This window comes from Sander vitreus, chromosome 9, assembly GCF_031162955.1.
Source record: "Sander vitreus isolate 19-12246 chromosome 9, sanVit1, whole genome shotgun sequence".
Lineage (NCBI taxonomy): Eukaryota > Metazoa > Chordata > Actinopteri > Perciformes > Percidae > Sander > Sander vitreus.
In genome coordinates this window covers 20,009,763-20,034,373 of record NC_135863.1, presented here as the reverse complement: position 1 = coordinate 20,034,373, position 24,611 = coordinate 20,009,763, and the positions used below count along the sequence as shown (strand labels likewise).

General features: G+C 43.3%; 1 protein-coding gene across 1 annotated transcript in view; it reads left to right on the top strand.

Annotated features, from left to right (window-relative positions):
- Positions 1–21,223, top strand: part of sema6bb (sema domain, transmembrane domain (TM), and cytoplasmic domain, (semaphorin) 6Bb) — a 131,292-nt gene extending 110,069 nt beyond the window's left edge. The window contains exons 16-17 of the mRNA XM_078259150.1: positions 1,579–1,637; positions 19,955–21,223. Coding sequence (XP_078115276.1) covers positions 1,579–1,637; positions 19,955–20,862 — 967 coding nt within the window. The 3' untranslated portion in view covers positions 20,863–21,223. The remainder of the gene's footprint in view (positions 1–1,578; positions 1,638–19,954) is intronic.
- Positions 21,224–24,611: the final 3,388 nt, after the last annotated feature.

Here is a 24,611-nt window from a genome sequence, read left to right as displayed (position 1 = left end):
CATGTATGTACAGTTTTCCAACATTGAAATTAGAATGAAACCTTGTGTGGGTCTGGTTTTGGTAAATTAATTGGAAATATGTTACATTATGGAACAATGATTGTAATATATACATTGTTGTGTTGTATCACTTAGTTACAGGTATTTCCAGTCACATGTCCGTCATTGTAAATGTACTCAATGACTTCTTGAGGCTTATACATGTGTGCGCTCAAACACAACACACGCACACAAACATAGCCTGTCTTTTGCAACTTGGTGCTGTTTTTCCTGATATAAGCCATGATTAAGAGCAGTTGTGTTTTTCTTGTGAGCACCTGGTCTCTGTGCTGTTCTCATTTCCTCTCTGCTTCCTCACCTCATCATATGTTTTTGTCCTTTAAGTTTTCCATGCTCCCCTGTTGCCCGAATAGGAAATGAGTTTTAAAGCACGAGGATAGAGTTGTAGAAATAAGATATGTGGTAATTTCTCTAGAATATGAGTAAAGTTTGAGGTTTTGTTGAACATTTACTTTCATGACAAGTTACCTTTTCATAAAGGTATAATGTTTTTTTTATTTTTTATTTCTCCCATTGACGTCTGGAAAAATCTGTATATAAAGAGTTTTAGACCATGCCTTAGGCTAACCAGTTGCGACGTGACTCATAAGCATACAACATATTTTGAGCTGAGACAGCATGTAATAACTTTAAAAGACCCTCAAAATAAAACCTGAAAATAACCGTTAAAATATATAACAGCTGTTACGTCAGCTGTAGCCTGCTTTTCCTAGTGTTTAGTTTGAGTTAACGTTCTTTTAGACTGAATCAAGCTGTCAGCTAGCGGTTAGCCAAAAATAGCTGTTAGATAAACTAACGTTAGCTTCCCGGTGGAGGCTAACGGCAGAAGCGTGGAACAGATCGTGATTTGTGCAGTGTTGTAAATCCTCGTAAAACAGGATTATCATCTTGGGCATGCACATGACTGATCGTGCAGGCAGCTCCCCCTCCTCACCAGCATGAGTTCCACCAATCAGAGGCATCACGTGCGATTGTGGGATTGTGGGATTGTTCAGGATTGTGGGTAATGAAGTACTTATCCAAGACATTGCGAATAAAAGACATTTATCTCAAAACAAGGTTGGTGCCCCATGAACTTTTGGCATCTATATGAGCATACAATCGCTTAGTCATGTCATAGCTGGTTTTAAGTCTACCATCGACGGTTATGATTTTATGGCTTATACTCCAATTGTCAATGGAGATTAGCTTAATTAATGAGCCTGCAGGCATAAGTGATTATCTTTAAATTAAAATGGTGATTATTGCAGGATATTAGACCACTTAAGGGCCTTTTGAGTTCTTTTGCTGTTTGAATGTTTTTTTCTCTCTCTCACTTTTATCACAATAAAAACAAAGATTTCCACAATCAAAGTGTTTAAGGAGCTTGTAGAGATATACGCTCCCTAGTGACTTGTCCTCTGCTGTAACATTGAGATAGTTTTCCTTTATCAGAGTTGATCTGTGCTGTGTGTCAGTGGCCGAGCTGCTGTGCCTTTGTGTCCTCTGATTAATGACTGTGTCTCTTCTCCTCTGCAGACTGCCGTTCGAGCAAGATGTTGAACAAGGAAACGTGGCCCACTTGGGTGACTGTGATGGTAAGAGGAGTGATTCTCAGTGTGTGTGTGTGTGTGTGTGTGTGTGTGTGTGTGTGTGTGTGTGTGTGTGTGTTCGTTCGTGCGAGTGTGTGCCAGGGTGTTAAAGCTAATAGCTTGTCTTGTCTTCGCCCAGATCCTTACATAACTTGTGTATATGCAGGGTAAACAACAATACAGTAAAAGGAGAAGAAGAGCCTGGTAGTTTCAGTTTAACCAGAGGAAATCCGCAAATAAACACAGAGACAAGTCCCAATCCTCCTCAGTGCTCTGTAGTTTCTCACTTCTCCCTTGAGTAACCACCAAAATCCAACATGAAGACAGTCGGCTAGACTCGTTTTTGTCTCCGAGCTGGCAAGAAAATCCCTGTGTATGTTTTAGCTAACTTTGTTCTCCTCACTGTTTACTCTGTCCTAACTTGTATACTATCTTTGCTTTGGTCTGGTAGGTTTTGTTGCATATACATGTGGTTAATTATATTCCACTTTAGCTTGAATTCCCCTTGAAGTTTTCCTTTTTTTTTGCCTCCCTCCATATCAACATGAAGTATTATGAATAGAAGTGGTTCACAGCAAAGCGAAATCTCTATTCTAGATACGTAGAGGTTTTGGATACTCCCATGACGCCCCTTCTCTTTGATCTGAGCGCTAATTCCAATGCGTGCAAATTAATCCTTTGCTTCTGAAAGTTCACTGAGTTCATGTGCCGTGCTCCCTGAAAAAAGAACAGATAAATATTGCGGAACCTGCGAACAACTCTAATCCTGTTTCAGATAGGCGCCCTGTTTGATGCTGCTCTCTCACTTCAGGACCTCTGACCACCAAAGCCACAGGGGAGGGAGTAACTCATGGCTGATGCTCACTCTATGCATGGTGAAGTTAAGATTCGTCTTCATTGAGCATGTGTAGCCTCTTATAGAACATGTGGGGGTCCTTATTCAAGCTGTTGGTCCAGCTCCTAAACAAAACCCCATGATCTTCCAAAGGGGTTATTATATTTCAAACAGTTCATGTTGTGCATGCATCCTGCTTTCCATCCCTGCAAGTTAGTGTTTGTAAAATAACATAAACAAGGAGAAAAATCTGAGATATTTCCTTTCCACAAGGGCACTACAGTACACTCCAGCAAATACACTGTGTTGTGCAGGAAGCTTGTGATTAAAAATACAACTCTTAGGATCATTACTCTACTTCTGTACAACACCAGCGGGTGAGAGATGAACATAATGACTCTTGCTCAGTGCTAATGGAGTGTTTTACAAGCTCTAGTATTGGACCCTCTTCTTGTACTTGTTATATCTTAACCTCTGGTGCAAGGTCTCCGGGTCAGAGAGAGTAATGACACTGATACTGTGGTGTAGAACTACTTTCCACTCACCGCACACTGTAGATCTTTACAGCACTTTTCTTCTGAATGGGCTTTAACATGTATACTACCCTTAAAGGGGTGCTACAGTGATTTAATGTTACATGTCTATAAAGTTGGGGGACTTTGGTCAAATCAAACCCACAGTGGCAGAGCTGTCCTGACTTTTAGTCCTTAGCCAATGAGAGTTCCTAGTCACCTAACATACTCTCTGTTATTTCCTGCATTTGTATGCCTTGCTGCAAGCACCTGGAACCTTGTGTCAGGTGGAATAGGAAACCTTATTCTGGATGGCTTCTCCCTAATCTAAATTCACAAAATAACTTATAAATAAATGAAGCTGCCTTCAAGTGCGGTCGTAAATGTTGAGATCTATATGACAGAAAACATTTTAATAATAATATATATAATTGTGAAATATGAAGTCTACTTGTGCTACAGGACTTCACACGAATGGGCAATATCAGTGACACTCCCACCGCCGCACAACCCTGCGGCAAATCGCCGGATCGCTGTTTCCTGGTCTGAACGGGCCCTTGAACTGGCCACAAATATTAACATCAAAAACAAAAAAAATCAGTTGCACAGAGATGAGAGTGTGCAGTGCCCTGATGGCTGCTCTTCTTTGACCGGTGTCGGATAGAGATGTACTGTTCTGCTCTCTGGCCCTGCCTTTGAGGAATTTCTGAGCTGGTTCACTCCTGCATCTGATCCAGTCATGAAATATGCCTGACCTGAGCTCTTCTTCTTCTTCTTCTGAACTGTTGTTCCTTGATAAACAAGAGAGCTGCTTGGTTGGCAAGGCAGGAATGAGGCAGCATCTATCTGACGGCTGCTACCAACACTTAGACAGCATTTTGTCTCAGATGTTGTGATGAACTCATAGCTCTTTTTTTTTTTTGACACTTTCATTGTCTCTGATATGGATGCTATCCTCAGTGTTTCCTGTCCCTAGTTAACACTGAGTCCATATTTCTTTGTTTTCCTGTAAGACAAAGATTCTTCCAGCCATCTGCAAACACAATATTCAGTTAGAGGAAGACAGAGAGGCACAGCCTGAGCTTGTTATGACAAACTGTCACTGACACCGTAAAGACTTTGAAAACTGCCTCTCTATGTGTCCGTCAGCATCTTTCTCTGTGCTTCTCCCCACGTGCCTCATTCTTCACATACACAGGACACATACTGTACATACAGACGTACGTACGTCTGTGTACTTACAAATACACAGACACTCACATACACCAACACAAACTCTTCAGGGACCTGAATTGGTGAAATAGACAGAAGGCTTTTGGTTGCTGAATATTTCATATCTCTATATTGGACTCATTTCACCTGTCTGTATCTTGACACAGCAGATGGGAGGTGAGATATGGTCTGGCCTCTCTTTGGGGAAAATCTGAAATCTAATTTTCACCCTCCCTTTGCTTACTTCATTCCTCGAATAAGGAGTTCCTTTTTGCAGCTGCCTGTCAAACTAAATTTTCCGTTTCTGGCCTCCAACCACGATCAAAGTTCACACTTTCTCACATCTTCAGCAGTCAGTAATCCTTAAAAAGCTGCTTTTTTAATCATGCTTTTTAATCAGGGTTGTGGTTAGATGAGGTAGCAGAGGGGTCGGGTGATTCAGTGGGTTAAAGATTACAGGACAGCAAAGAAGAAAAAGCATTGATCTTTTACATGAATTAATATTATTTCTTTCTATTTCTATTATTTACCTCAAATAAAACAACTCCTCTTTGGTAGAACTACTGATAACTCATACATGTATACAACGTGTGATGAGGGGTTGCAAAAGGAACTATTTTTTAATCCTTTTATAGAATCACAAACCAAAAATATTGAAAGAAATACAAATTTTCTCAGTACTGCTAGTGGTGTCTTGCCACAAAAGCATTTTTGTTGTATTTGCCCTGGTTTTGAGGGACTATTTCCTATTTTATAAAGTAGTTCCAGTGAAACATTTTCCAAAGAAATTGTTTCAGGTAAGTTGACAATGGTTCTACGACTGAAACGTTGTAGATATGTAATAAGTTGATCCTTTTTTATGTCTGAGCCTCTTCTGAAAAATGGCCAAGTAAGTGAGGAAGAAGTTGTCAGCAATGTGGGTAAACTGGCCCTTTAAGGTTGAGGTTAGGCTGGTTATATTCATATTTTTAAAGAGGTAATTATGCTATTTTTGGCTTTGAAGCACGTCTGAAAAAGAACTTATTGTGCCATAGTCTCTGCTCCTCTGCTGCTCCGTTGCCACCCCTCTCCCCCATGTTTCGTCTCTCTCTCCAGGCCCAGTCAGCGTTACACTGACTTCAGAGCAGCCTTGTCGTCAGACCTCAAAGGGAGATGGATGGACGGCCTTACTTAGAGCCCGGCTAACTGCCTCCCCTTTCTCCTTAGGCAGAGAGAAGCGGCTGCTGGAGGAGAATCGATTTCCATCTCTCCTCTGGCTGATGGCAGTCGAATAGATATCAAGGGTGATTCTGCAAGGGGAAAGGAATGGGGCTGAGAAGAGTGAGGATGGGGAGGGGAGGCCTGGGTAAATCAGATCAAGGACGAGAGAGCAGAGTGAAAAAGAGATTGAGAGATCATAGGAAGATGGCGAACTTTGAGGATGGAATGGTGAAACGGTTCAGGGGATCAGAAGTGCAGTCATGAGGGTGAATAAGAAAAGAAACAGAAAAGAGTAAGTTCAGAGGAAGAAAGAAAGGCGAGGTGGTGGGGTAATCACAAGTGAGAAAAGACAAGGGTGAGGGTGGGCGAAAGCTTTGAGAATGGTGGGGTGGTGGAGGGGGGTAGAGGCTGTTTTCATGGGTGCTAGGCCGGGCTGGTGTGACAAATGGACTGAGTGTGCCACGGGCGTCTCCTGTGTCACAGCGCTGTTGCTGGCCTCCTCAGTGGGCTTGTGGCCAGGCTGTAACTCTGTCAAGGTGACGTGAACCGTCTGCCTCGTACTCTTCATCTTCTCTCCTCGTATATCAAAGAGCTGCTGCCCTTCTCCTCACTTCACACTAGTATCCATTTATTTTTTGTATCATTTTGCTTTTCGTAATGTGCCATTAAAAGTCGATGATGACACCATTGCTAAAAAGAAATATATATTGTTCTGCAATGTCAAAAGACCACAGTGGGAGATCAGTTAAATTGTAGAAAACTATGTGAGGAAGTGGAGTGTAGCTAAGGGTATTGCCTTGAGGTTATGCATGGCTCTCTTTGCATTTATTAGAAAACAAAGATCACCCCCCCCACACACACACATACACACACACAAACACCAAATATTTGTATGTGGAGACCCGCTATGATCAAAGCAGAGTTTGGAAGCACGTCTAATGCAGACGATGTCTTGTGGGAGGGACACTTTGATGAAAGAGATGAGGTCAGAGAAATAACTGGGTCCAATTATGTGTGTGCGTGTGTATAAGTGTGTGTGTGTGTGTGTGTGTAGGTCTATTAACCTATGGGCTCTACTTTCTTTCAGCCACGAAGAAAGCTAACTCCATTGTTGTTTGGTAATTTTGTCGGTCCAAACCAACACACTTGCGACGAGGGGGGGTGAAGTGACGCAGCCATTCTGGCATAAAGTGTGCATTTCCATCTGCTAAGATTTTATTGCAAACACATGCAGAAAGAGCAATTTTCAAGGCAATGTTTCAATGCTTTTAGGATGAACTGTAAAAAGTATTTCCTGCTTCCCCTGATTAAACACATGTAGCCATCATACAGCAGCTGGAATAATAGGTTTGTTCCATCTGTAGTCTGTAGTTTAAGCGATATCAATCTTCTGACACACCTCTGGGATATAATAAAAATACATACACAAACACCATACTAATAAACACAAATAGTCCACGTTTATACTGTTCAGTAAGATTATTAGCAGTAAAAAAAGCTTTTTCCATGTTGTTCTTAGTAAAATGCTACAAAACTTTGTTGTTGCGTTATTACTAGTTTTTGAACAGCAATGAAGTTCTACAACAGAAGTATGTGCAATATCAGTCTGTGGCTGCACAGATAATACTTGATAGATGGATAATGTGATTTGGGATTCTGCACCTTCTGAAGAACATTAGGAAACTGTCAGACCTGCCGTGATTGGTCATTAGTAAAGCTTCTCCTCACTCCATGTGCTTTACTCTATTCCTCCCACTAAGAAAGCATTTATTTCTGCTTCAGCCTCTTTTTTTCGCTTTTTACTCGGCTGTGTGCCAGGACTGCGATTGCGCCTTTGGTCTCTAAAATCGCAAAGAAAATGAGTTGGTCACACCCACTTGTGCCCAGAGTTTGAGCTAGCAATTCTGCTTGCAGGAAAATTGAGTCATTAATGTCTGTGTGTGAGCAGTTGTGTGCCCTCTAATTTAGAGAGCTCTTCACAGTGGACAACTCAGCCAGTATGACAAACTGGAGCTGGATTTATGCTGGATTCAGTTTTAATGTTTGAGCAGAACACACCCTGCTGACAGAAATCACCTAACTAACTCTGAACAGCTCTGGTGTGTGTGTGTGTGTGTGTGTGTGTGTGTGTGTGTGTGTGTGTGTGTGTGTGTGTGTGTGTGTGTGTGTGTGTGTGTGTGTGTGTGTGTGTGTGTGTGTGTGTTGTGTTGTGTTGTGTTGTGTGTGAGTGCGTTTGGTGAGGATGTGTGAAAGTGCATGTGACAAGTGATATAAACCATTTCTGTAAACAGCGTAATGAGTCAGATTTGGTTCAGGCGTCGACAGACGGTATAGGATGTCAGATCCACTTACAGCCGGTTATCGCGACGTGTCAATTGGCTGGCTTTCAGTTTTTCCAGGTCGTGACCCTTGCTGACAGGCAGATCATTTACAGCATAAACGTGGGCTAAACGGGTCTGTCAAACCTCCAACTTTTCTCTTTTAATTTGCCATGAGGATCTCTTTACTCTAAAGGAAAGAGATTCTTACATCCAAATAATTTTGTTGTGACCCTGCAACTGCGCCTGAATCTCCCAGCAGCCATGAGCTAAACACTCCCTCGGTTTTATTTTGCTGTTTGCAGGCCTTTTGGGGGAACCAGTCAAATTGTGTTTGCACAGACAGCTCATCAGCTAAAGTCAACTCTGTTAAACCAGCCATCAAATTGGAGTAGGAGGTGTGTGTGTGTGTGTGTGTGTGTGTGTGTGTGTGTGTGTGTGTCTGTGTGTCTGTGTGTCTGTGTGTCTGTGTGTGTCTGTGTGTGGTGCTGTTGCCACAGGAGACACGTCCTGCTTCATCACGTTTCCTCATTGTTCCAATTCAACACTTTTCTTCTCAAATCTCTGTTTCCTCCATGTTGATAAAAGCAGAGTTGGCTTTCCAACAAGTGCACGCATCCAGGCGCCCACCATCACACACACAGAAACGGTCACACTTGCACGAACACATTCGCCACCCGTTTTGCTGTGAACTCACTCAGCCGTAATGACATAGCTAGTGTTGCCACAGTGTAGCTACAGATGGAAGCAATTATGGTGCTGTGAAAATATTTCCTGAAGAAAGGCAGTGTTTTGACTGGTGGAACAGCGGGATGCAATCACTCAGTAATTGAGGTCCACTGAAACATCAATGAAGCGAAGGCAGAATGGAGATTCCTTGTTGTGGCGTCATGTTGGAGTAGATGATGATCACCGCAGAGCCAGGATCGGCTCTATCTTTTTCCCTGGTGGCTGTAATGTTGTGAGGCACTTTGTGCGGGAAAGAAAATTAGTTGGCAAATGTACAGCCGTGGTCTCATCTAGTTCTATCCTAATTGCTGCGGTTTGGAAAGGGGAAAGTTGAGGCTTGAGGGGGGGTGGGGGCATATAGCCTAGTTCTTTGTATTTAAATGGCAGTGAGTTAAAGCACAAGGTCTTAAGTCTGCTGATGATAAATGTGTTGCCCTGTAGCATGAACCCCAACAGAGAGAAAGAGACAGACAGGAAACTTGAAAAGAGAGGAAGGGGGGGTGGATTGAAGCATTCGCCACAGTAGTTAATATTTAGTTTGATGCGGTCTCTTCTTTCAGACAGAGACAAGGCTCTGTAACCTTGACGCCACAGTCGTCCTTCCTCCTTTCCTAACTCCCTCTGCTGTCACTCCTGCAAGTCAGACACTAGTGGCAGAGAGAGAGAGAGAGAGGGAAGTGTGGTGTAAAGATGTACATCCCCAGACGCCAGTGTGCTCTAACTCACACATCTGTCCCACCCTCGGGAGCATCTGAGACTTGAAGAACAGAGCTGATCCCCTCTGTGCATACTAAGGCTCGGCTGATGAAATATGAGGACCTATGCGCCTTATCGACGTGTGTGTGAGTGTACCTAGACATAGCAGAGGAAAAAGGTGAAGTGAAATATTGTATGGCGTATGTGCAGTTTTTCAGTGTAGAGATGGGGAGTCTTTTTAGCGAGCTCTTAAGAAGTTAAGAATAGCAGCCTCAGCCTCTGGAAAGCTCGGTGAGGACTCCTGAAGGGCTTCGGCTCTTTTATCTGACTTCTTCCTGTGAGTCCTCCCTCTGCTCCTCTACATCTCCTTCTCCACAGCAGTAGTCTCAGAGAGTTTCAACAAACACAAACTGACCCCTCAGCGAGCCACAGGTCCTCCATGATAGATGTGTGTGTGTGTGTGTGTGTGTGTGTGTGTGTGTGTGTGTGTGTGTGCGTGTGTGCGTGTGCGTGTGCGTGTGTGCAGGGTTGCGTGTGTGTCTGGCCTTTTTACACACAGCTACATGCAAACATACACACCACCAGCTGAAGCCACCAGCTCTTTCCACTATGTGCAAAATTGAATACCAGACACTGGCATTTGGACAAAGGAATTTGGCTAAACCTATACGCACACACACACACACACACACACACACACACACACACACACACACACACACACCCACACACAGGGTTGATGAAGAATAAGGCCCTCAGGCAGGTCTATGGCCAGTGCTGAGTAATAGTTGCCCGGTAAAGTGCGGGCAGGACCTGGAGGCGTTGTGTAATGCCTCAACAGAGAGTCTTGCAGTGTGACATCCAGAGTACTGTAACTACTCTCCACTCACACCACTTGGGATTGTTTTTGTGTCTATCATTCAGACAGAAATCGACCATGGTGAGTTCCCCTAACTCCCTGCATCAAACAACACCTTTTCATCCTTTCTGCAACACATCAATAACACTACTGCACTTTTTTCACACTCCCTCTCGCTCTGTTTTACTGTCACACTCTCTCTGTCTCAATTCTCATTCTCTTTCTCTTCATTTATATTTCTCTTCCCTCTAACACTTCCTCTTTCTTTCTGTGTCACAGCCTCTGTTTTTCTTTTCCGTATTTCCTCTCTAGCTCCCTCGCTCTATTTTAGTCTGTCCATCAGCATCTTCCTATCTCTTTCACACACGGCTTTGTTGCAGCTCCTCAGTATTGATCACCTTAAACTCTCTTTAGTCCAGGTCAGCTGACAGGCGCTGTGATTCTGAGCGATCGTTCAGCACAGGATGCGTCCCGATGGCGTGTCCACCTGCGAGGCCTTGGCCCGCGTCACTGCAGAGACATTTCATTAAAGGCGGCCTGTAAATTAACCGAGCAGCCGCGTGGCTGAACGAATTGGGTGAGGGTAGTTTCAATCAGCCACCCAGATGGTGTGCAGCCCTGACATGAAGCCTGATGGTTTAATCATTCTGTTAAACCTTCAGAAATTTGTATCAGGAATGGGTCCAACACTTCAGTGCTGGGGGACTTAACATAAAAACAAATTGGCATGTGTTTTCAGCTGGTGGGCGCATAGTATAGCACCATACATGGCTCTGATGTGATATATGGATGTGGCATGTGAGAAAGATTAAGTTGAAAATTGCCTGGTTCGTGATTTGGGAATGAGAGATATGAGCCCTCTGGGCAGATACTTAGACTAATGCTATGCGGACCTGCTCTCCAATTTATTGCCTGTGACATGTTTGTGAATATTTATTATTGCTCTCCACGGTTTGCTTTTGGATTTGCACCTAAAATGAGAATATCAATTACCAAACGAAAGCACAGCCAACTCTGTAACCCGTAAGTTATAGTATATAAAGAGGAAAAGAATAAAAGCTGCATCCTACTAAGAAACATGTCCGTGTACACACATGCACCCTCATGCGTGGAAAACTCTCAGGAAAACAATTTATTTCACCACAGTATCCGCCACAGCCCAGTTGCTCTGTTTGGATTGGATGCAGCTGAAACTACTAACAGACTCGCCCCTTGTTAAGCTGCCTCTCACTAAAGGTTGACCAGATTGGGAAAACAAGGTCTCCTGATTTAATTGAATCCACAAATTCAATGAGGAACATTCCTGACAACAACATGTGTGCATAGACTGGGAACAAAACCATTTACGGGCAAAAAAGAAAAAGTGCTGTAGCTTTTGATTACAGCGGGAAGGAGTCAGCCCCCCAAAGCAACTCTAGACTTACCTCATTTACCCCAAGCAGAGATTTTTCTGAGCATGAAAATGGAGAAAGAAACCAATATGTGGAAGGAGGGCCAGAGTTAAAAATTAAGATACACTGGGTAGCTAGAGGTGGAAGTGAGGAATGTATAAGGCAGCAAGAGAGTCATGCAGGTATGTAATTATGCAGTCATAATCGCAATCCCTGACTCTGAGGCAGCCAAAAGCCTGATCTGCCCTCGCTAATAGACCCAGCTGAAGACCTGAATCTATTGAGAGCAGGTTTTTTTGGTGATTTTATGGAATTTTAATTGCAAACACATGGCTGTTGTGCATAAAGGTTTAAACATATTGATCGGTCTGGCACGTCTGACTAGCGCTTTGGAGCTTAACTTTATATATATATATATATATATATATATATATATATATATATATATTTTATTTTTAACCAGGGAGTCGTGCAGAACTCTCCAGCATCAACCATGCTCTAAAAAACGCTGTCAGGACTGTAAATGGTTTTACAATTACCCCGAGAGTAAACACAGTTTAGGAGTAAGCTAGCTTTAGTCCCAGTATGGAGCTCTGTGGTGTTCCTGTTTCTTTTTAAACAGGTTTTGTTTCGTTTAGTTTCTTTCCATCCTCACAGCTTACAACATGAGGTGTGCTGTATGTCTGTGTGTGTGTGAGAGAGAGAGAGAGAGGCAGTAGTGGAAATAGAGAGTGAGATAGACAGTATATCTCCCGAAAGAGAAGTAATGGGGATGGTGAAAAAAAGGAGTAATAAAGCAGGAAGGAGCAAGACATGCTAAAAACAAGAAACAAAATAGGGCCTGCAGTCTTTCAACAGAAAATAAGGAGAGGAGGATAATGAGCAAAATCACTGAGCCATGGGCGCAGGCAGTGCACGCAGTCACTTATTAACACACACGTATTCATACATCTATACGCACTTATTCACACTATGGCGCATGTACATGTGGCATGCTTTGCCACGTGCATCCCTGCCGTCACTGCGTGCATAAACACATTAACATGCAGAGAAATGGTGGATTCTGGAGATGAAAGCCCCTCAGATCAGCGGCTGAATGCTGACACAGTCGTAACCTATCAAGCTCAGAAGTGTGTGCTTGTGGCATCGACGGGTCCATCGGGATGCTGTAAAGTCTCTTTGTTCTGTTTTGATGTGCTGCTTTTCTAAAACATTCATTCCAGCTCTAAACTGTATAAAAGTTCCCTTGCCGGACTTTTTTGATTAAGGAACTTATGGAATTGTAGGAAGCATCAAATAGTTAGTTTTACCTGAATCTTGATCACTAGATGTCACCAAGTACTGTCGATAGGGAAAAGAAATGACCAAAATCGGTGCTAGCAAACTGGAGTTGCTGCAGCTAATGGCCAGAGCTCCCAGTTAGCTAAAATGCTAGTTGTGGGGGAATGTTCTAAAGAGTGCCTTTGTGCCTCTTAACCGAAAGCCCAGAAGAGTCGATCACAGAGGTCATGCCTTCGCGACGAAAACTTGAAGTTTATTTCCCCCTCAAAAATAGGTAATTGATCCCTGTAGTGGTTACGACCATATCAGTGACTATGTAACTACATGGAAACGGTCCAAATGATGCCTGTGGCTTGCACAGTAATAGCGTTACAGAAGGCTAGCTGTAGTCTCACGCTGATGTCCCGTGGGAATTCAGTAGTTGCAGGAAATGGTAAACAGTAGTGTGCAGATCGGAGCGTAGTGTGTGAAGAGTGAAGATCGGAGGTGTTCACAAGGGAAGAAGCTTGGAGTAAGAATAACGTGTGTTGATCTACTGTGGAAAAGAAATGGTTCGTGTTTGTGCCTTTCCGAATTGTGGCAACAGAATGAGAAAATACAGGTACCTAAACTTTTATCGACCGATGGAAAAAAGAGGTCGGTGACAGTACAAACTTTGCATCTTGTTGTCACGTAAGGGCCCTGTTCATGTTGCACAGAAATTGTAATTGCATTTTGTGTCTGTTAAGAGGCACAAAGGCACTCTTTAGAACATTCCCCCACAACTGGCATTTTAGCTAACTGGGAGCTCTGGCCATTAGCTGCAGCAACTCCAGTTTGCTAGCACCGATTTTGGTCGTTTTTCTTTTTTTTCTATCAACAGTACTCGACATCTAGCGATCAAGATTCAGGTAAAAACATCTAAGCTGAAACCTCCGGACAGAAATAAAAAAACTGTGTACGAAGTGAGCAGGTGAAACAGGCTTCTTGATGCTGTTTTGTGTTCCTGTGATATACATCGTACATACGTCTTTTTTTAAGAATAGTTTTGGTTTATCACGACATAGGTCTTATTTTGGTAGTTTTGGTCATCACAATCAGTAATAATACTGTAAGGGTTGGGTTATGCTAAAAAAGAACTTTCGACATGTCTGAAAATGTCGGAGATTAAACAAGTTTTTTACGTATTGCTGTTCCGAATGGCCACCCTCGAAGGAGGAGTCAAAAGCCGCCGCCATAGAGAGAGAGGAGGAGAATGGGTATCATTCATAGACTGTATATAAAGATGGACGACGCATCTCCACTTCCTCCCACTGTACAGAAGTGAAACCAAATATCCCAGATACGGACACTGCCATCTTGTAATTTCGGCATCAGGCGGCATCAGGCGTCATCAGGCGGTGGAGCCACGGCATCAAATTCCAGGTTGGGAACTGCTGCTTGAGATTTTCCGGCTTAAAGGTTGACTTGTCAGACTTTTGTAGTGATGCTACAGTGTTCCCAGATTTCAGCCATAATGTTGATGGGTACAGTGCTATCATACCTGATAGAATGAAGGCCAAATCTATGAAAATTAGACACAAGTTGTAATAAACCGTGATTATCCCTTGGATGCGTGCTTCTAATCAGATCCTAGGTTAAAAAAATCATCCTCCCTCCCCTTCGTTTGACTCTCTGTCTTTATCTCACACTCACATATTCACGAGGCTGTTGTCGAAGCAACGCCAAGCTGCGAGCATGAGCCGAGCAGATACACAAAGTCTTCTGCCAGTGCTCTAATCAAGGGAAATGTTTAACAACTGGCATGGAGCTAGCAGGGCTTTTCATTAATTTCCCTCACTCTACCCGGCAGAACGAAGGGGGAAAATGAGAGTGGAAGACATGAGGAAACATTTTTAAAATCACTCAGATTAACATGACCACACCTGTCACGTTCTCCATGTAACGGAAACATCACTTCGTCGTGCCGACACAAAATTTGATCGTGCAGGGACGACCTTGATTTGAAAGTGTGCAAGTAAAAGTTGCTTTACTTCTCTTTTGAATTTTTAAGCCATTACTCCCATCATGCCGCCACCCTTGGTGATCAAAGGAATGCTGGGTAAGAGAGAGAGATATGGAGAGAGGATTAACATCCAACAAGAGGATTGGCGGAAGGGAAGGACGAAACAGGGTATGAAGGAACAGATGATGACTGTGGTGTAGAGACAAAGGAAATCGAATACCAAAGAAAAAATGTAACTGTGTAAAAGCTCCCTTGAATTTGACAGCTAACTGCTGCAAACATATACATTGTATATTGTATTACATATTGTACACAAATATCCTATCGTTCCATCTTTTTGGTACATGCTAGGTCTCTCATCTCCTCCAAATTTCCTTCCTCTAACCTTTTTCTCTCTCCTCTTTACCTCTTTAATCCACACTTGTGCCCTCCTCTCTTCTCACTTCTTTTGTTTCAAACTATCCTCTTTTGTCTCTCCTCACTTCTCCTCCTTTTTCCTCAACCCATATAAAATGCCTCTCCTCTCATTGTTACGCTGTAATTGGAGCTGGAAGCTTCAAGACAAGCAGCTCAGTTTGCGTCAGGCTGACAGGCAGGCCCGATAGCTTCTATTAAGCTTTAATAAGTGAGCAGGATTGTAAGAGGAGAGAAGGAGTTGAAGGGAGGGGAGAGTGTGCAAGCTGCTGCTTCTAATGGCACCTCCTGGTAGGATGCAGGAAAACCTGTCGGCTGTCTCACACACACACACACACACACACACACACACACACATACACACACACACACACACACACACACACACACACACACATAACCAAATCTATCCTTTCATTTTCATCGGCCATTTCATCTTATTGCCACTGGCGAAAGATTTCCATCTACATGTTGTGCATCCAAGAAAGACAAGAAGAGAAAGAGAGTCAAGGAGGCATTTTGATTGTGAAAAAGGCCAGCCTGTCCCTGTTCTACAGCTACACACTAGAAAGTTGTACTAACACACACACACACACACACACACACACACACACACACACACACACACACGTTTGTGGCACTATCTTTGTGGGGACCCGTCATTGACATAATGCATTCCCTAGCCCCTTACCCTAACCTTAACCATCACAACTAAGTGCCTAACCTTAACCCTTACCCTCACCCTAACCATAACCTAATTCTAACCTTAATCCTAAAACCAAGTCTTAACCCTCAAACAGCCCTTTAAAGTTGTGGGGTCCAGCATTTTGGCCCCACAAATATAGTTAAACAAGCCCACACACACACACACACACACACACACACACACTTGTCATAACCTCTCCTTCTGCATGAAGATGACAGCAGTATTATTGCACCGTGCAGAATTTAATCTGAAGTGCCACACAGCAACCCTGGACCACAGTTGAAGTAAATGTTAAAGAAATATCTACAACCTCTGCAGCTGAGTACAGCAAGAACAATTCCAGATGTGATGTGGTGTGTGTGTGTGTGAGGAGATTTGCGGTTTTACCCTGTTAGGTTGCAGCCTGGTCCTGAATTTTCTGTGCTTGCAGCGCTTCGTTTTTGTTTACAAAGTCATCAAGGCTGCGGTTTATTCAAAGCAATACATCCAGCTATGAAAAAATTCATTACCTGACTTTTCAAGCTCCTCCTGTGTGTGTGTGTGTGTGTGTGTGTGTGTGTGTGTGTGTGTGTGTGTGTGTGTGTGTGTGTGTGTGTGTGTGTGTGAGAGAGAGAGTGCGGAGACACTGTAAATGAACATGTTGGTAACCTCCAAATACCTTTCCTTGTCTCGTCTCATCTGCTGCCCCCACAAACACCCTTTTGACTGAGGAGAGGAGAGGTAATATAACTGAAACTTTCCAAATTGAATATTGGCCTGAAACATAAAAATAAATACAGCAAGAATCGAGGCTCAGTTTAGACGGCTGCAACAAAGATGCCAGCGATATGTTCAAGGAGAAAAGAATGCCCAATGAACAAATGCCAAATTCAATATAAACATACTAGAAGAACATTGGTGCTTAAATGAATACGCAAACACAAATGTAAACACAAGCTGGCTGTGTGACAGCATGATGGAACAAAGTGAAGAAACACATGTTGTGAGATCCGAATAATGAGCTGCCATCCGCCTTCAGAGCAATTTTGAGATATTGAGCAATCAAGTTTTTACATCCCGTTGGGCAAAACTAACCTCCTCAATGAACCTTAATACATACTTAAAAATGCCAAACTCAAGCCACATGCGGGGACCTACTTCAGGAGAATGTTAAAATAAAGATTCTTCTGAACAATCCAGTTTGTAGGTCAAGATATTAATAGGAAATGTATTATCCCAAAATTAATATTCAGAAGCGGTGATGAAATAATGGAAGAGGAAGAGCAAAGAAAAAAAGTTTAAATGAAATGAGGAAAGAAGAAGTTGTGCCACAAAGCAAACAAAAAAAAAAATTAAAAACAAATACGCTTTAAGACCAAAGACAATCCCACTGATGAAATGTGATCTCCGGTTATTCGGGAGGATTTGTCTTGACGATGAACTGAACTGAACTGTGCATATCACGTAATTATCAGGCTGTAACTAAGGCCTGTGTCCACGTGTATCACTGAGCTTATCGGATTGGTGCTAAAGGATTAATTGGTGCTGAAACAGACATTGATTGACCAACAAGGCCAGTTGATCAATGCCAAGTTTCAGTCAATGGAAACTGCAAACTTGTAGAGAGTATGGACAGCCATCGATAGTGTCGAGGATCTATTGTCTAAGCTATAAGGTGAAATAGTAAGTGACAAGGGATGGATGAATGGTTTAGTACAATTCTGCTCATTTGTTACAGGGACTCTTGAGAGTGCAAGGCCACAGATGTGAAGCTGTACAGCCTGGCAATGAACCAACTGTCTGAATAAATAAAAGAAAAACACACACTTGGTTCCTCTCCCCTATATTGCGTCATTATTGAGTCTATACAGTACTTTATAGCTTCTATTGGACAAAATAATATTTTCAGCAACGTGTCCCTATGGCAATGCCGGTCCACCACTTTGTTCCAAAACAAACTGAAATATCACAACAGATAGCCATGACATTTTTTTGATATGAGGACCCATACTGAGTTTGGTGACCCTGACTTTTCCTCTAGCGCCACCATTTGAATGAAATGTTTTGATAACTATTGGATGGATTCCCATTCAATTTGATTCAGAAATGAATGTTCCTCTCAGGATGAACTGTAAAAACTTTGGTGACACCTTTTTTATTTAGCACCATCATCAAGTCACAATGTGAATTAGTCCAATATACTTGGTTTGTGACGAAATACCTGCAAAACTAATGACATCCCCATCAGCCTCGGCTGTACTTTGTGTATGGTGCTGATGAACCAATATTAGCATGCTAACAGGCTAAATATTGCTGTACCTGCTACCTGTTAGCATTGCCATTGTGAGCATGTTACAGTAGCATGCTGATGATAGCATTTAGCGCAACTGCGAGTGCAGCCTCATAGTAGACTGTTATTCTTTTTAACACATTAGTGATTTTCTGGTCTTTTCCCATCTCTTTCTCTTTACACATTGTGAGGTCATTGTACTCGTGTCTTTAGAGAGGCTTTGACTCAAGGCCACCAAGAGAAATTAATGTGCTTTTTTTCATTGAGAACCATTGACAGCATCTTCTTAAAGGAGGAAAGAGCTAAGAGCAAAGCCTGGGGTTTTTTCTTCAGTAGCTGTAACATTGTTTTGGGAAAGAGGTGTTACTGCAAAGCGAACACAAATCAGCTTTAAGCTCTAACCTGTTGGAATGAGCTCAAACAGATGTGCCCAAACCTCCCAAAACTATGTGAAACTAATTAGATAGATTGCATTGTGTATAAGAGTAGAAATAGCTTTTACAGCATTTTTTTTTGGGGGGGGGTGAACTGCTCCTTTAATCTGTACAAGAGCACCTCCGGCACAGCACAGCAGTTCTGCAGTCTCTCACAAGGTTTCAGCTGCCATTCCCCAGCTTAATGTCAATGTGTAAAGTAACACTTTTTTTTATACCAAGCCACAGGCCACACTAATTAACCACCAACCTGTCTCATGCTAGAGTATTTGCACTACAACCAACTCCATTTGTCCCCATTAAAAATGAATTTGTCAGATAATAAAAGTATGTTTGTTTAAAAAAAAAAAAAAATGCTGCTGTTCTCTGTATGTTTATTCTTACTTCTTTTCTGTGCTGTATGGAAGTAAGTGGCTCTCAATGTCTATTAATGACATCCATTTGTTTTGTGTGAGAAAGGATTTACTTTACTGTCCTTGTGGAGACAGTCCTCTCTCTGCCTCTAATTTACAACTATTACTATGTTTGTGTAAGGCCCCAAATGTTCTAGTTTGCTTTGGGCAACTTCTCTCTCTTTCTCTCTTTCTTTCTCTCTCTCTCTAACACCCTTGTCTTACTTCATCTGTTTCTCTCCAATCTGCTTCCCTTGGCACAATTTCATTGTATTTGTTGGTGTTGGTCCCAGGAGCTCCCACTCCAAAGAACAACTTTTCTTCTGGCATTATCCTAATTGATTTATGGCAACTCCTGCTGTGGTCTAGCTGTATTCATATCTTCAGTAATTCATAAACTGTTCTCTCAGAGGGAGTTCATATCATGTTCTTTTACAAAAGAAATACAGAAATGCATTGTGTTGTCTACTGATAAGACTTTGGCATATAGATGCAGCAAGGGAAAAATATCAACACATTTATTTGAGCAAAAAGGAGTACAAGTATTTTTATAAATAAATTCACAGCATAGAAAACAATTCTTTTTACAGTGTGTGTACATTCAACGAAAAACTGAGCCAAAAGTATCCAGATGTGTTTTATATAAGCTTAACGGATCATTACATGTACTTTTTTTTATATCAAAATACTTCACAAGTAGTATACACAATACAAACATCTAGATGGGAAGTATAACAGATTTTCATGGTTTATAATATGAAACCTTGAAATTATTAGTCATCATTAATGCCAGACTTGGCATCTCTCCCCATAAAGCTAATGTTGTGAAACATGTTAGGGTTGAGAGATATTCTCAATCAGGAAGACAGTTATTACAGCTATTAAAATCACCATCCACTTTACGTAATGAAGGCAATTAGCCAGAGCTACCTTGGCTGGAAGCATTCCCACCCACAGAGGGGAGAGAGAAAATAGGCCATTTTGTCTTCCCGTTTGTTAACTCCCACGTTTAATACAGGAAACACTGATGCTATTTCCACCAGTTGACTGATGGCTTTTGTTTTTTTGATTGTATCTCTCTCTCTTTGTAGGAATGCTGCTTCAAGAGAGTTTTATCGAGGAGCCTGATGGCCTGGTGTCTGTAAACCTGCTGGTGGTGTCTGCTGTTTCAGCCTTCGCAACAGGAGCCATCCTCTCCGGCCTCACCGTGTGCTGGATCATGAGTCACCGCCACCGCCACTCTCGCGGCTCTGGAGCCAACGGCACCCGCCGCAAAAATGACAAAGAGCAGAGCATGCTGGGGCAGGGTCGCAGCGGGTCAGTAATGAGCGTAACAAGAACCAGCGGCGGTGAAAGGCGGCGTTCACAGGCGGACAACCCCTTCGTCACGCCCAACGGCTGGCCTAAAGGAGAGATGGACCCAGGCTTGCTGCCTACCCCGGAGCAGACCCCGCTGCAGCAGAAACGGGCCATGCGTCTCCCAGACACTGACTGGGACCAGAGCCAGACCTTCCTCACTGCTGTGGGGACTCCCTGCCCCAACAATTCTGTAATCTACCTGAGCTCCAAGTTCCTGCATGGAGGTGGAGGGGGTGGAGGGATGGTCCGGATAGAGGACCCAGGGGAGGTCATGCTGCCCCCGCACACAGAGCGCCAGCGCTACCTGATCTTAGCCACCCAGAGAGGGGAGCATGGTGGCAGTCGTCCCAGCGGCACCCTGAGGAACTCAGCGGGAGAATACATCTACCCCGCCACGCCGCAGGACTCCCCCGACCGACGGAGGGTGGTGTCCGCTCCCACTCCCCACATGGACTATGGCGAGCCTCGCTGGAGTCACGAGGCGCTCAACTACAACAGCAACAATGGAGTGCCCTATCACTCCCAGCGCCCGGGCCTCATCAGGCCAGATATGCATGGGCCTCGAGGGCTGGGAGAACTGGCTGACTTCAGCCATCTTCTAGGGAAGAACATTGGAGAGCGCACCCCCAGTGGCCAGTGAGGCGATGTACGTGAGCCCTGGCACCAAGCTCTCTCTGAACGCCCATTCCCTCCAACAGCAGACTGGAAAAAATCAACCCCTCAGACTCACTGTCCCGGTCCAACCTTACCCTGTCTGTCCTCTCTCACTGTCATTCAATGTTCTGACGTCATTCAGCTGACTGAAGAGAGAGACAAAGAGAGAGTTGAAAAAGAGGAGCAAACTCTCCTCACGTTTCCGCTCCTCTGCTCTTAATCTGAGGTGCACCCCTCTGCTCTGTAAGTGGTGCGACCCGCAGAGCTTGACACCACAGGACAATCAGTAAGGTAAAGAGAGGGGTGCAAAGGAAAGGGAATCTTCTCAAAGTGTGGAGATTTAAAAAGACCATGATGATGAAGGGAAATTCCCTTGCAGCGCCAAATGTGAAAGGTCTCCCTCCACCATTTTGTTCACCGTTTTGACACCATGGATCTTCTTTGAGTGTGAAATTTTGTTTCTGCTTTGGTTATTTTTGTGCCAGTGGCATCCAGCAGACAACAATGTGCTTTACTTTGGATTTCAGATAAGACTAAAACTGTTGTAGCTGTGCCAGAGGGCACATGAATCATGCAGTGTGTGTATGTGATTGTGTGTATGTGTGACTGTGAGTCACGGGCCACGACAACCCCAACCAGTGTCCTGTCTTAACTGTGAAGTATACCTATATAATGAAGTTTCTGTACGGAGGAGGTTGAAGTTGACATTATTTCCCCTTTCTTTTTCTTTTTTTTTTATAAACAATCACAGAGAGACAAATGGGTTTTATTATGTGTCTCTTACCAATCGCAGGTTTGAGTGGTTGACCAGTGGCTAGTGAAGGGTTGAGATTACTCCCATTGTAATTTTTGTGATTCCCAGTACCTCAGAGGCAGCGCTGGACAGAGCCATTATGAAGTGAAAGAAAGCAATAATAAGCAAGAAACATATAAGGACAAAGATGAAGCCAATTTAATTTGATATTTTATAAGTGTTTTCTCAGCAAAGCAAACTGAAGTTTAGATAATGTCAGGAGGAGCTGGGAACAGGAACAATATCTCCCCTCCATTCTTCCCTCCCTAGCTGCCTCTCAGTATGCCTGGGTCTGTCTGACCTGACCTGAGGCCCCCATGGGCTCCGCAGTCCATTTGAGGGAGGGAATGTGAGCTGTGGCTGTCTGGCTGTCTGACTGAGGCTGTGAGGCCCGGCCGCTTGGGAGCTCCATTCAGCCTCTTCTGCCCGACACTGAGCCTCTTTGTGCCCCAGAAGCAGGAGGAGACTGCGGCAACAAATAGCCGTTAAGAGTCAGAGACGTAGCCCAGCACCGCAGCCTAGCAGAATATCAATGAGGAGGACAGCAGCTCCATCCATCAGGTGAGATGTACCAAACCAGGAACGGGCATCTCGTGTGCTTCACCCACTCTGGTGATTCACTGATTTGCCAGGACAAGGGAGGAGCTGAGGGCTGAAGCTGGCCCACAGGCCACAGTTGGGGCACTGCTAACTGTCACAATGGTCATCCCTTGTGGCTTTATCTCTTTCAGTGTGTTTCACAACAAAAGCGGGATAAAGAAAACAGATGGGCATGGGTATACTTGGGTGTGGAGTTACTCTTTCACTTTGTTGTCTGATCTTTTGATGTTTTCTGTTGTTTTTTTATGTCCGTTCTCATCCGTTCTTGATTCAAATGTAGATCCAGAGATAGCTTTAGTTCCTCTGGGTCATGGCTTGTTAGAGGTGGTGTTTTTTGTGTCTGTCGGCTTGTTTGTGTGAGTCTCTTTGGGTTTGTGTCCATGAATGCGTTACTCATATTGAGTGTAAAAAACCCGGCTTTGATCAGTTTTACTCTAATTCTCACCCTTCTTCTTTTTTTCCACCGCTGTTTCTTTCTCTATTGAGCCATTCATTTTGTGCAGCAACCCTTTGCTTGACATTTACAAATCCGTGCTAACGGTGTCAGAGCCCTGCATGGGAGCAGTGTATGCCATACGATATATTTAAACAATTTTACTTTACAAAAAGAGGTACAGCTTAAATGGAGAAGCTGGGCTGTGCTTGGATAGATACACGGTACACACGCAAGAAAATATCACAATGTACAAAAACCAGAGCTGGGCATCGTTTGAATTTTTATTTACTAGTGCCGATATGACAGCTTTCAGTTTTTGTGACTGTAATTGAATATACATGTATATAATTAAAATAAACATGTCTTTCCACAAAACCTTATTTTCCTTTTAAAATGGCAGTGTGGAGCTTTATAGCGTCTTTTAGCTCATTGTTGTTGGAGTGTTTCACTCTCCCCACCTTAATCAATGTCGATTTCGGCCTCAGCTAGCAGCTGTTTTTAGCAATAATGCTAAAAGAAATCTGCTGCTCACTACCTGCCCAGCACCAAATGGCAGACAGACAAAGTTAGCGACCCGCTGGTGAACATAGTGAAACATTTTGCAGCTAAAGAGCAGACATTTACCCTATGAGTTGGTGGAGACCAAAAGTCAATATTGGACTTCTCCTCAAAAGGTGATAATATGTCAGTGTTATCGTTACAGTTTGTTTCTGCTGCCACCAAGTGGCCAAAAAATTAGGCAACGAAGGTTTAACACTAACGCTGGGTATTGTTTGAAATATTTCAACACTAAGGCCAATAAATGTTGTAAAATCTATTTTACATTTACTGTAACAACAGAAGCCAAGGTAAATACATTGTCTAAACACAAGCAGCTGCACGAGAACTTTCCCTAAAATAAAGAAATTGTGTAATTTTTTTTAAAATTTCAATTTAAATCAAGTATTTATAGCATAACAAAGTAAACAAAATTGTATATCTGATCAAATACTGGATACCAACTGACAGCTTTCGTGCCACGGGCACGTTTCTGTTGGTACCAAAACAGCATTGAGGTTTAGGACTGAGCTCTAAAAAGGTACTGCATGACACAAGCCAATGAAAGAGATTTATGAAAGCAAGGACAGAGGAGGAGGTCAGGCAGGCGAACATGATGTTACTGCATTACCGCCTCAGCACATTAATATAGTGTATTCTTTACACATTCCACCCTGAAACAGGTCATTAGTATTGAGGATACGGAGCCCTCCACCAGCCCGGCCTCGCTATCTTTCTCCGTCTCCATCTCTGCTGTGACCTGTGTGTGTGTGTGTGTGTGTGTGTGTGTGTGTGTGTGTGTGTGTGTGTGTGTGTGTGTGTGTGTGTGTGTGTGTGTGTGTGTGTGTGTGTGTGTGTGTGTGGCTTCTCTTGCCCAGCCAGCCGTGTCCTCGCTCTGCATCTCCTCCGGTGTTTCACTAAACATGCTTGATTAGGCAAAGTACATTCCCAGCCCTCTAATGGCCTGATGAACCCTTGAGAAGATTACTACAGACACATCAACCCTAAGAGGGAGGTGCACGTTCAACTAGCTCTTTACCCCCCGCCCCCCTGACCACCAGCCACACACACACACATTCACATGCGTCCACACAAATACCGTCGACCCTTTAACCAAATTGGGGATGCAATTGAATTAAGATCAAAAACATAGCTCAGGCTTGAACTAGGCGGCCGGCCCTGACTGGTTCTAGGAAAGGTACTGTGCTTGATGTTATCTTACTGACTACATAATTTGATTTACATTAGTTCGACATTACAGGGCAACTAAAGAATTTAGGTGTAGCCTCATGGATGTCAGTCTGTTTATTAAAGCCATCATCCTCCTTATTTCTTTACATACTTCATGTCATTCCCATTCCTCCTCTTT